The sequence below is a fragment of the Aotus nancymaae genome, unplaced genomic scaffold, assembly GCF_030222135.1.
Source record: "Aotus nancymaae isolate 86718 unplaced genomic scaffold, 86718_ANA_hifiasm-v0.15.2.pri h1tg000008l, whole genome shotgun sequence".
Lineage (NCBI taxonomy): Eukaryota > Metazoa > Chordata > Mammalia > Primates > Aotidae > Aotus > Aotus nancymaae.
In genome coordinates this window covers 24,910,205-24,923,246 of record NW_026988419.1, presented here as the reverse complement: position 1 = coordinate 24,923,246, position 13,042 = coordinate 24,910,205, and the positions used below count along the sequence as shown (strand labels likewise).

At 34.1% G+C, this 13,042-nt stretch overlaps 1 protein-coding gene across 15 annotated transcripts in view; it reads left to right on the top strand.

Moving 5' to 3' along the window:
- PIKFYVE (phosphoinositide kinase, FYVE-type zinc finger containing) overlaps window positions 1–13,042 on the top strand; it is a 222,236-nt gene that overhangs the window by 196,325 nt on the left and 12,869 nt on the right. For all 15 annotated transcript variants that reach the window (XM_064373096.1, XM_064373093.1, XM_012446220.3 and 12 more), the window contains 10 exons: window positions 1,411–1,589; window positions 3,447–3,560; window positions 3,934–4,042; window positions 4,160–4,314; window positions 4,937–5,027; window positions 5,982–6,042; window positions 6,880–7,017; window positions 7,720–7,840; window positions 10,243–10,338; window positions 12,189–12,272. In XM_064373096.1, the coding sequence (XP_064229166.1) occupies window positions 1,411–1,589; window positions 3,447–3,560; window positions 3,934–4,042; window positions 4,160–4,314; window positions 4,937–5,027; window positions 5,982–6,042; window positions 6,880–7,017; window positions 7,720–7,840; window positions 10,243–10,338; window positions 12,189–12,272 (1,148 nt within the window). The remainder of the gene's footprint in view (window positions 1–1,410; window positions 1,590–3,446; window positions 3,561–3,933; window positions 4,043–4,159; window positions 4,315–4,936; window positions 5,028–5,981; window positions 6,043–6,879; window positions 7,018–7,719; window positions 7,841–10,242; window positions 10,339–12,188; window positions 12,273–13,042) is intronic.

Sequence of the window (13,042 nt, the reverse complement as noted above, 5' to 3'; positions counted from 1 at the left end):
GTCTCGAACTCCTGACCTTGGGTGATCCACTCTTCTCGGCCTCCCAAAGCGCTGTGAGTACAGGCATGAGCCACCGTGCCTGGCCTTAATTGGGTTATTTCGAAGTGTGCTTTTGGAAGGCACATATGGGAATTACATATAAAATAATAGCATGACCTACATTAATCAGTGGTAGAGAACGGCAAAATCAAAGTTGCACCTGCAGCAGCAAACATACAGACATAAAATTATTTCTAGCAATTCTCAGTCTTAGTTTCATACTTGTCCTTACAGGCTTTAGTTCCTATTAGATAGCTGGTAATAGTTTGTGGTAGAATATGTGAACTCTAGAGTGACCATCATACTAAATGAATAACTTAAATTTGATCTTTATGTCATATATGCTTTGCTATATACACTTTATTTTAAAACAAAAACTTCTGCTTTTTTATGCTAGAAAGGAAAAGGTAAGTTTCGTTACACTAAAATGAAAAACTTCTAGTGTCAAGGAAAAATACAACATATATGACTAAACATAAATTTATGTAATATTAAATTGCTATAAGCCATGATAGTAGAAAAATGGGCAAAGAACATGACAATGCAATTTAATGCAAATGGCTACTAATCATGTTACTCATGAGTAGTCAAAGAAGTATACATGAAACCAGTAAAATCTCTTCAAACATTTTTCTTTAGGAGATCACATTTCAAAAATTTCAATTCTAATTCCTAGGATTGGTAAGAAACTGGGGGAAATTTATATTCTTAAATACTGTTCGAGACTATATACACTGGTACACTTGTTTTGGAAGATAATGTGACAGAAACTATCAAAGACCATATAAATGCTTATGCTGTTTGACCTACCAATTTCCACCTTTATTATTCGAAGGGAATAATTGTGGATGTTGTAAATATATACAAGGATGTTCATCAGAGCATCATCTCAGTATGGAAAAACTTGTAATGTCTTAAAGGCACATCAGTAAGGATTGGTTAAATATATGTTCATATAATAGGATACTCTGTGGCCATTTGAAAAGTTGTACAAGAATATTTTGTGTGGGAAAATATTCACGATAGATTGCTAAACTATATAATATGAAACTAATAGGAAAGAGTTTTTATTTACAAATATACTGACTGTGTGTGCCTGCATATATATATGTATATATGTATATGTGTATATATATAATATAAAATACATCAAAAGTAAACATATACTAGTATACTGACGTTGTTGGTGGGATTTTTGGTGATGCTGCTCTCCTTCACTACCCCCAACTCCACCCACCTTTGAACGTTTCATTCTTTTCCCGGTTTTCTGCAGTCAATATATATTACATTTGTATTAGAAAAGAAAATGTTATTTTTTAAAAAACAGATTCGCAATATGTGATCAGATAAACTATTTTTGCTGAATTCTAGGTAACACCAGTTGTTGCTCTTTCCAGTGAGTCCTGGTCTATGTCATTTGCAAAATACCTTGAACTTAGGTTTTATGGGCACCAGTATACTCGCAGAGCCAATGCTGAGCCCTGTGGTCACTCCATCCATCATGATTATCACCAGTATTTCTCCTATAACCAGATGGTGGCGTCTTTCAGGTAAGAAATCCTAGGAACCTTGTACCTAATCTCAGATCTGATAATCCCTTAAGAATTTTTTTTTTTAACATTTTCACGGTTACTAGATTGAACGAATTTGTGGGATTCCCCATTTCCACTCTTACCAATGCAGAGGACCAGTCTCTAAGAACTTTCAATATTATTTTATTTACTCTTTACCCTATGAAATAGTTATTATTATCCTTACTTACAGAGCTTACAATTGTTCACTTACAGAGCTGTCAAATGATGGAGTCATACTTGAACCCTGGTCGACCTACTACCAGCCTCACTCTTTTTAAAAAAAAATTTTTTAATATAAAAATTTTAGAAAAATATGAGACAGGATCTCACTGTTACCCAGGCTTGGTCTTGAACTGTGCTCAAGTGATCCTTCTGCCTCGGCCTTTCTAAGTGTGGGGATTATAAATGTGAACCACCACCATGTTGGGCCCTGGCCTAACTCTTAACCATTGTTTTGGCATCTGATGGCATCTGGAAGTCTGTCAGAATTTTTGCCAAGACATTAACCAGAAGGATAATCATATATTTCTGATAGAGCTAAAATTCTATGTTCAAAAAATTGACATTTGCTATTGTGGTATTAAATAATTTGAGAAAGCCTTCAAGTTCTGCCTTCAAAATATATCGAGTCTAAGCACTTTTTACCACCTCTGCCACTACCACTTTGGGCTGAGCCTCTGTTATCTTTCACCTGGATTATTATATTAGTCTCCTTTTGGCCTTGTCCCTTTAGCCTCTTCTCAACACAGCAGTCAGAGTGGTTCCTTTAAGAGGCAGTCAGCTAAGGCCACTCCTCTGCTCTAGACACTCCAAAGGGTATCTGTTTCACCTGGAGTGAAAGCCAAAGTAAGTCTGTTGACTAGCCTTTAATCTCCTATCTGCTCTGACTGCCCAGGATCTCTCTGCCCTTACCTCCTACTACTCTCCCTTCACTCATCCTGCTGTTGCCCCACGGGCCTTCTGACTGGGCCTCAGGTATTCAGATAGCTTTCTGCCTGGGAACCTAGTACTTGTTCTTTCCTCTCGGAACTGCTCATTCCCAAGATATCTGCTTGTTGCTTCCCTGCCTCCTACAAGTCTTTGCTCAAATTTCACCTGCCCTGGCACTCTCCCACCCTAGCACTCTACTTCTTCTCTTTCTTGCTATACTTTTCTCCATAGTACTGAGCATCTGATATGTATTTGTTTTGTTTCTTACCTGAATCTTGTTTTTCCTGAATTATGAGAATAGGAATTGTTAATGTTATATCCTCAGCACCTAAAACAGTGTCTGGCTCATAATAGACCCTCAGGAAATATTTGCTAATTAGAGCTTATTTCCTTTTTTAAGCAAGGACTTTTAACCATGCATCTAGGACCTTGTGGGTGAGTGGGGTTGTAGCATTTGTTAGTCAATATAAACCCTCAGTTAGAAAGGAAACAAAGACTCATGAAGAATCTTCAGCAGCTGGAAAGGTAATGAATACCTGTGTCTAACTGTATACCTACATCTAATTGTAGGTATTCATTACTTTTTAGTTTCCTTATTAATAGGGATGGTTTATAGCAATCATTTTTGTTTTTATAGCAGATAAAGGTAACTTCAAGGAATAAATGATGGTACTACTAGAGTGCAATGAAAGATAAAACAAAATCCCTCCAAAACTGGGGAAGATATTTATTATAGTGGCTAAAAGTTATCTTTAATATCTTTGTGATTGTTTTAAAATGCTGTTTTATAGAAACTTTTTCTCTTATGCCTCATAGGATTTAGTTGACCATCATGATACAGTTCTATTCAAGATATTAAACTGTTTTTCCTTTTCTACTGGTTCTTGTATTTTCTTCTCTCAGTTATTCTCCTATTCGGCTTCTTGAAGTATGTGTTCCACTCCCCAAAATATTCATTAAGCGTCAGGCCCCATTAAAAGTGTCCCTGCTTCAGGATCTGAAGGACTTTTTTCAAAAGTAAGTTCAGTTTTTAAAAATCATCTTTTTTTGATTTTTTACAGTCATTTTAAAGTATTAGGTTTGTTCATTTAACTTTCTTTGAAAATGTAAATAACTTTTCTAATTGTATGCGATGCATGCTTGGTGTACAAAAAGAAAGTTGTAGACGTCATGGAAAGATACTAAAAAGAAGCCGAACTCTTTTAGACATAACTTAAAATTTTCAAGTACATCCATTTAGATCTTATTTGCTCTGCAAAACTGTATGTAATTCTTAATTAGGTAAAACATTATTTCAATTATGTTTTGTATGTAACTTTTTGTTTCTATTTATGTGAGATAGAAAATTTGATTCACCCTTTCTAGTGTTTAATGTTCTTTCTATTGTTAGAGTTTCACAGGTGTATCTTGCCGTTGATGAAAGACTTGCATCTTTGAAAACTGATACATTTAGTAAAACAAGAGAGGAAAAAATGGAAGATATCTTTGCACAGAAAGAGGTAATTTATTTCTTTGGGTAGAAAATTCAAAAGTTAATTATTAACTTACTAGAAGTTTCTTTTGGGGTATGTCTATATAGTGTCTCTCTCTCCTGAAATTGTTTCTGTTCCTTGTAGATGGAAGAAGGCGAGTTTAAGAACTGGATTGAGAAGATGCAAGCAAGGCTCATGTCTTCCTCTGTAGATACCCCTCAGCAACTGCAGTCGGTCTTTGAGTCACTTATTGCCAAGAAACAAAGTCTCTGTGAAGTGCTGCAAGCTTGGAATAACAGGTATGATTTTGCAGTGTGGTTTTCTTTAATATTATTGCCACATTTGTTCCAATATGATATCTAAAATCTTAAAAATCTTTAATTATTGATGTTTCATTTTGTGCTCAAGTTAAAGAAGCTTTTGTTTTCTGTCACCCTCCTTCTTTATATTTTAAAATATATGTGCTATTCTTTAGGTAGTTTGTGAAGATGTAAAAATCAAAGAGGAGAACAGCCTTTAATGCTGTTTCTCATATGATTTGAAACAATGTTGTTCAGATGTGTGTGCTGTTAAATTGTTTTTAACTGAATTAGTATGCCATGAGTGACTGTTGGTTTTTAGCCAGCAATTCCAAATATATTGGTATGTTTATCTTATGCCTTTATTTAAATGTACATTTTTAGAAGTATTTTTCTTTATAATAATTTGCTATTCTTTTACAACTATAGTCATATTAGCAAATGCTCCTGGTTAATTAGATATGATAAGAACTTACTCTTATATAACTTCAGACTGTGGTAATCCCAATAGGAAAACTTTGTGATTTCAAAGTTGTAAAGAGAAAATTTATAAACAGCACTCACGGTGATAGAAACAAGCTATATTCTTTCCTTTTTTTTTTTTTTTTGCCTTTGGCCACAGATTGCAGGACCTTTTCCAACAGGAAAAGGGTAGAAAGAGACCTTCAGTTCCTCCAAGTCCTGGAAGACTGAGACAAGGGGAAGAAAACAAGGTATGAAATGTGGTCTTGTCTATCCTAAGTATTCCTAGATGCCTAATTCCAGAAAGTGAGCTACTATTTAGAATGTAGTACTCAAAGTGTGATTCAAGGACTCCTGAGAGTCCAAGACCCTTTCCGGGACTCTGCAAAAGCTTTTTTTTTTTTTTTTTTTTTGTTTTTTTTTTTTTGAGATGAAGTCTCACTCCATCAAGCAGGCTGGAGTGCAGTGGCGTGATCTCGGCTTACTGCAACCTTTGCCTCCCGGGTTCAAGCGATTCTTCTGCCTCAGCCTCCTGAGTAGCTGGGATTACAGGTGTGCACCACCATGCCCAGCTAATTTTTTGTAGTTTTAGTAGTGATGAGGTTTTGCCATGTTGGCCAGGCTGGTCTCTAACTCCTGACCTCAGGTGATCCACCCACCTCAGCCTCCCAAAGTGCTTGGATTACAGGTGTGAGCCATCATGCCCGGCCCATTTTATTTTTCAACTGCATATATAAAGCTAGATTTTCTTTGTATACTTCAATCATAACAGTATATCACAACAGATTACATGCAGAAGTCAAATACAAATCTAGCTATTTTCTATTTAGCTAGACATTTACATTAAAGATGTTTTTGTCAGTGTCTACATTTTGTCAAATGTAAAACAGTGTCACTCTTTCACCATTTTTTTTTTAAATTTTAGAAAATTGGTATGTTACATGTTTAAATATTACTTATATTAATGGGTTTATTTATAAATGAGTTAATGCACATTTAAAAACTTTTAGTTTTAATTTCTAATAAGGTAAAAATTTCTAAGGTAAACAAAAGCTATTTAAAAATATTAAGGGGTATTTTAGTAATTTTTAAGGGTGTAAATGGGTCCTTAGAGGAAAAAGTTTAAGATTCACTGGATTAAAATTTTTTTTTTTGAATGTGATTTTCATGTTTTCCATAACAATGACGTATTTACTTCTCTACAGATAAGTGCTATGGATGCATCTCCACGGAATATTTCTCCAGGACTTCAGAATGGAGAAAAAGGTTTGGTCCTTGAGTCTGGTGATCACTTGCCATTGTATTTAAAGGAATTTCTTAGTGTATATGTTGTTTTAAACTGTTTGAGCAGTTTCTCTGTTGCTGTTGTTCATAGACTTTTTTCCTTCCTTTAGAGCATTTGTAATCCTATCAGATTAAGATTATCATACAGTTTATTGTAATAAGATAAGTCAGGTTGTAGAAATACATGAAATATAAAGAAGGCTGCTATTGGGGAAGGAAAAACAAAAAGTAAATTGAATTTCTGTTTTGCTTATTACAAAGTCAGTTCCCAGGTTTCATTGCAAAAATCTTATAAAGTTTGATTTACATTTTTGATGTCACTAAAATATTGTCTAGACTTAAGATGTCTTTCACAGTATTTTCATTGAATAAGTTGGTGTCATCATAGAAACTTTGTGGGGAAATTTACATTGACTGTAGAACCAGGAGCTCAACTTATAATTCTTGGCATTTTTCTATTATAATTATTTTTTCTCTCCCAGAGTAAATGTGCATTCTTTCTCACAGTGTCCTAATTTCATTCTCTATTAAACTCCAAAACTAATATATATTGTGGTATAATGGATAGAGTATTGGATAGGAGTCAGTCTTGGTTGACAGTTGCAGTAGTGCTACCAGGATTTGATTGTAGTCAAGTCATATATTACCTTTTTGGATTTTTGTGTCCATTTCTGTGACATGAGCTACACGACCTAGATGATTTTTAAAAAGTGAAAATTCCGTGTTTTAGAAGGTAGGAATAGGAATGAATATTTAAAAAATATTAGACATGGACTTAATGTATGTAAATGACTCATTTAAGATTGCGTTTTTCTTTAGAGGATCGCTTCTTAACAACTTTGTCCAGCCAGAGCTCCACCAGTTCTACTCATCTCCAGTTGCCTACACCACCTGAAGTGATGTCTGAGCAGTCAGTGGGAGGGCCCCCTGAGCTAGATACAGCCAGCAGTTCCGAAGGTAGAGGTTAAGTCACTTTTACTATACTTCATTGAATCTAAGACTGAAAGATGTATCATTGATTTACATGTGTCACCAAAAAGGAGAAACTGCTGATTCTTTGACATAATGCTCTTATCCCTTAGAATTTTTGTTTACACTTACTGAAAGTATTTTTTAGATGTAGCTTATTATCATATTATTATTTCATTTAGTTACATTGCTTGACATGTAAATATCTTAGTATCAAAATGTCACTTAGCTTCATTTACCTTCTGGGGATGTTCCTTTCTTAAGTTTCATACAGCACATGGCTACTGCTTTGTAAGAAAATAAGAGAATTACAGCCATTTCTCTAAGGACAGATATTTGCTTCACAATAACAGATTCATGCCTTGCTTTCTGTTTAGGTGGTAACTACTTAATTGTAGTATAAACTTTGAAATTAACTTAAAAATTGCTATTTAACTCAGGTGTAATAGCCATAGTGCTTCAGAGACATTTGAAAAAAAAAGCTTCCCTTGGAGTCAGTGCCATGTATGTTTCACTGTTGTTTCCTGTTTTATCCCATAGGGGTCTTTTCCCTTGATCGGAAATTTTAAACTATTATTGGTATAGTATACATATGTCCATATTCCAGAAGGGAAAAGAACCAAAGTCAGCAGTTTATACTTTTTATTCTCCCTGAATATTAATGTATAAGTAGATTATTTTTCATTTTAGATGTGTTTGATGGGCATTTGCTGGGATCCACAGACAGCCAAGTGAAGGAAAAGTCAACCATGAAAGCCATCTTTGCAAATTTGCTTCCAGGAAATAGCTATAATCCTATTCCATTTCCTTTGTAAGTATTAAAACCAGTGGCTCTTGATAGGGGGTGTTATTTTTTCTTAATTAAAAAAAACTCTCTAGACTTGCTCTCTACATAGGTCAATACGTTTATCTGATACATGATTTCTCAATTCTAAATTTTATTTTATCATAGTTAAAGAGATGTCGTTTGATATAATGTAATTTGTAGAATATATAATCATTATAATATAGTAGATGAGTGGATGAAGAAAGCACTAACCAGTGTTATTTATAAAGACTTGAATTACTCGTTCTGGAAACACTTGTTTGTATATCTTTTTTCAAAGATATATGGCTACATTTACTGATTTAATAATTATAAAAACATACTGCTGGTTGTATATGAAGTTGGTATTGCTCGTCTAATAATTTACTGGGACATGGCATTGTTCTAGCACTGAAGATGAATTAGAGTGACTTGTACAAGTTATTTATGTGATCTTTTTTGTATGGGGCCCACTCAAATTTGGGAAGAATATAGGCTGGCTGTGAAAGTTTATTTTTCTTCCACTGGTTGACTCATGTGGCTGTCAAATGGTGCCCTTGTTATGGAACAAGTGTATCCAAAAGGTGGACATTTTTGTTAATAAGGATTTCTGCTTTTTCTTAACTGACTTATGTATTTATTCAGTCAGTATTCAAACTTTTATTTAGTGCCTGTTTTAGTGCCCTATGATGTAGAACAAGGTTTTTAAGGAACAGTCACTGCTCTTAGGAACTCATAATCTTTGGGAAGATATGGTTAGGACTCACAGTACAGTATGTGATATGTTTCATGATAGTAAAATATAAAAGATTCCTTTTTTCTCTACTTTAGACCTGAATATTTCAGTTTCTCAATTGGGCTGGGATACCTCTTCCATTATGGTCTTTGTTTATGTTCTCACATTTTAAAAAATTTTTATTATTTTTGGAGATAGAGTTGCACTCTGTTACCCAGGCTGGAGTGCAGTGGTGCGATCTTGGCTCATTGCAACTTCTGCCTCCCAGGTTCATGAGATTCTCCTGCCTCAGCCTCCTGAGTAGACGGGTGCAGGTGTGCGCCACCACACCTGGCTAATTTTCGTATTTTTAGTAGAGATGGGGTTTCACTGTGTTGGCCATGATGCTCTCGAACTCCTGACGTCAGGTGATCTGCCCACCTCAGTCTCCCAAAATACTGAGCCACTGGGCCTGACCCTTTGTAATTTTTTTAAATATGTTTTTTTTCTTTTTAATTCTTTCTCTTCTTTCTAAACTGCTTTTTGTGAAACACATCTTTTTAAGTTATTCAGTCTTGTTCTTTCTCAAGAAGAATTTACTAGACCCTCCTTCTTACCTCCTGCTCCAGTCAGAGTAGGTTTCTGTTATATGTTCTTATGATTCCTGTATGATGAATTACCATAGACTGAGTCACTTATAGACAACAGAAATTTATTTCTCATAGTCTTGGAGGCTAGAAGTCTGAGATGAGGGTGCCAGCATGGTTGGATTCTGGCGAGGGTCCTCTTTTGGGTTGTAGGTTGCTGTTGTCTCTTTGTATTCTCATGTGATGGAAGGAGGCTGAGAGAGCTGTGTTCAGTTGTCTTTATAAGGGCACTAATCCCATTCATGAGTACTCCACTCTCATGACCTAAATTACCTCCCAGAGGCCCCACCTCCTTATACCATAACATTTGGGAGTTAGGATTTCAACATGTGAATTTTGTGAAGGCTGGATAAACATTCATTCTATAGCAATTCCCTCATAGCACTTATCACAGATATATTTATTTATAGGATTGTCTATTTCTTTACCCCCACTACACTATAAACTCGATGATGCCTAGTTTTTTGTTTTCTTTTTCATCATTGTATACAAGATCCTTAAAAATAGTTTTTCTTCATATTGTATCCTTGGCATGTTTGGTGTTCAGTAAACAGCATTTAAATAAAATGAATACTGTGCCTAACAATTCCTAGGTGAGTTAGGGTCGGAGTCAGGGGAGTAAAATTTAAGTTGAAATGGAGCTATAGTGGGCTTTTTGTATGATAATAGTAGACTGGCTGTGTTGCATTGTTTATTGTTGAACTAGTAGTATGTCTTCTCCACAATTTCTAGAAGACTTTTCTCTCTAGCTTACAGTGGAATGAAATGTCTTAGACTTCTGCTGTTCATTGTAAATTCTTTTTGAGGTTAGTATGGCCAGAGTCTTGGCAGGATGGAAAGGTTTGTTTGGCGTGACTATTGCAGAACCCTCTGATTTGAAACCTAATTAATTCTGATAATTTTCTAATTGCCTTCAAAAACTTTCTCGATATTTTTTTCTTACCTAATGATTCAAGTTATCAGATCTGCATACATTTTGGCTTTCTTAGTTATATTCTTAACTCTACAGTACTTAGTTAACTTATGTATTTTAAAAATTTGAATAGTGATCCAGATAAACACTACTTAATGTATGAACATGAACGAGTGCCTATTGCAGTCTGCGAGAAGGAACCCAGCTCCATCATTGCTTTCGCTCTCAGGTATTATTCATGGGACTTTGACTTATGTTGATATCTCTGTTAATCCCTTATTTTTGGGATCTTTCACATGGGGTAAAGCAAAATGATTCAATATAAGCAAAAATATATGTTCTTTAGTCATGATAGCTTGTTCTTTTTGTACGTAAAAATCTTCTCTGTGCCCAAATAATGGAGTATAGAATGATTCCTAAGTACATTCCTAATAACTAAATTGACTAGGTAAGTTATTTACTGAGCCTGGAATCCTCTACCCATTCTGTTAAAATATGTATTCCCCTTTATCCCTTCCCTTAGTTTACTTATTGACATAGTACTTGGAACATCCTGCCTTGTACCATCTGAATATCCTTTTTGTACTATTCACTTATTTTTTAATACCCCACATACGAGGTAAAATTTTTCTACTTAGAATACAGCAGTCACCTCTTATCCATGGAGTATGTGTTCTAAGAACCCTTGAGGATGCCTGAACCCACAGATAGTACTGAACGCTATAAATATTATGTTTTTTCCTGTACATACATACCTGTGATAAAGTTTAATTTATAAATTAGCCTAGCCACAATTAGAGATGAACAACAACAATGATAAAATAGAAGAGTTATAATAATATACTATAATAAAAGTTATGTGAATGTGCTGTCTCTCTTTCTAAATATCTTAATGTTTTTGGACTGCAGTTGACTGTGGGTAATTGAAACCATGGAAAGTGAAACTATGGATGAGGAGGGCCTACTGCAGTGCTGTTCTTATGTCTTATTCCATAGACATTTCTGACTTTTTAGTTTATACAGTTACCATGTATCTTAAAAATATATCCACTTTAAAAATATTTATACAGTATGTCTAAAAGGGCAAAGCTTTTAAATCTTAAGAATATCTTGGTGGTAGCTGAACTTAGTTTAAGTAGAATCTAAGATATTTAAAGCAATTTTTTCCCACTGGAAGGCATTAATAGTTTTTAATTTTCCTTTTTAGATAGTGGTTACAAGAAGTCAGTTTATTCAACAAATATTTGAATGTTTGCAAAATGTGATATACTAGGTGTTAGATGTACAGGAGTAAATAAGATAGATTTTCATGCCTCTCCCTTTATGGAGTTTATAGTTTACCGTGCAGATAATGAGGGATTTTTTTTTTCCTTTATGAGATTCCATATGATACATTTTTAACCTTTGCCTTTGGCCTTTGTGAACATAGTATAAGCTTCTCACTTTATTAGTCATAATATATTAATAGATAAGCAAGGTAGGAAAGTCAGCCAAATCAAAAATATTTTTTGTACTATTAGGAAGTAAGGATTCTAGTTGAGATAATCTTTTTTCAATGTCTTAGAAAAATAATACATCCTAACATGCCTCTCTTACTGCATGGCATTTATCTAAAGCAGGGCTCCCAGACTGCTAGTCTAAGAGTCAGGTTGTTTTTTTTCTTTTTGGTTAATAGAACAAACTTTTTTTACTTAAAGTTTAGTGCTTTAAGTAGAAAAGCACTCTCGAGTTCTTTTTTCTCTGTTGTACTAAACACTGAGGCTTCAAATTTAAGTTACTTGTTCAACCCCTGAAGTTATTTGATCTAAATGTTAGTAGGCTTTTAAAATCTTTGTTGAGCATGTTGATACTGGTTGGTGAGTCTTTGGGTCATGTTTTGTATTACCATCTATGAAGACATTGACCTTTTTCATGAATCTTCTACTTGATTGCTTGGTTTGTTAACCAAAATTATTTAGTTATGGAAACTTATAATGATTGTGCTTCTATAATGCAAAACTTACTCTAAAGCATTTGATTTGATTTACTTTTAAAGAAGACGTTAATGTTTAATGTTTTTCAACCTATTTCTACCCTCAGTTGTAAAGAATACCGAAATGCCTTAGAGGAATTATCTAAAGCGACTCTGTGGAACAGTGCCGAAGAAGGGCTTCCAACAAATAGGTGATTCATGATTGAGTAGAATCTATTTTAATTTAGTTATGTCATCATTTTCTATATGCTTGAACTTCAGTTTTATTATACATTTTATCAGTATAAAAATTTCTAGGATTCAGATAATGGCACTCATATTTCAGCCAATGATTGAGACAACAAAGTTCAAATTTAACAAAAGAACTTAAACAGTCCCTTAGGATCCAGTTTTATGGTAATTGTGATGATAGCAGTTAAATGTATATTGCAGATTTAATGACATTTTTGAAAAAGTGTTTTTATTTAAAAAGTAATAACTTGTAAAATTGGTAAGCTACTGCTTGACTTTGCAATTCAAAGTATCTGTGAATTGTTTGTAAGTAAAGGTCCTAATACTTAAAAAACCAAATCCAAACCAGTTCTTTTTGCATGTTTCGTATTTTAGACTTATAGACAGAAATTGTCACATGCTCATTATTATGATTCTTACTGAAATAGAGTTTCCAACTCTACTAACATGATAAAATTTTATCTGAACTATCATTATGGAGACTAGTGTGAGAGAAAGGAATTGATGTTTTCTGTAATTTTTGACTTATGGGTGCTGATATAGTGTTAATGGACTTGGAGAACATATTATAATTTATTCCTCCATACATTGTTATAGTTATAGCATTTCACTTTAAGTCCAGTAGATATTTCAGACTTTTTCTTCTAGGTTCTAGCCTGTGTTTTATGTAAATTATGAATCAGACTTTTGATATTGTTGGTGGAGTTATGTAGGAAGTAAATTAGTGTAG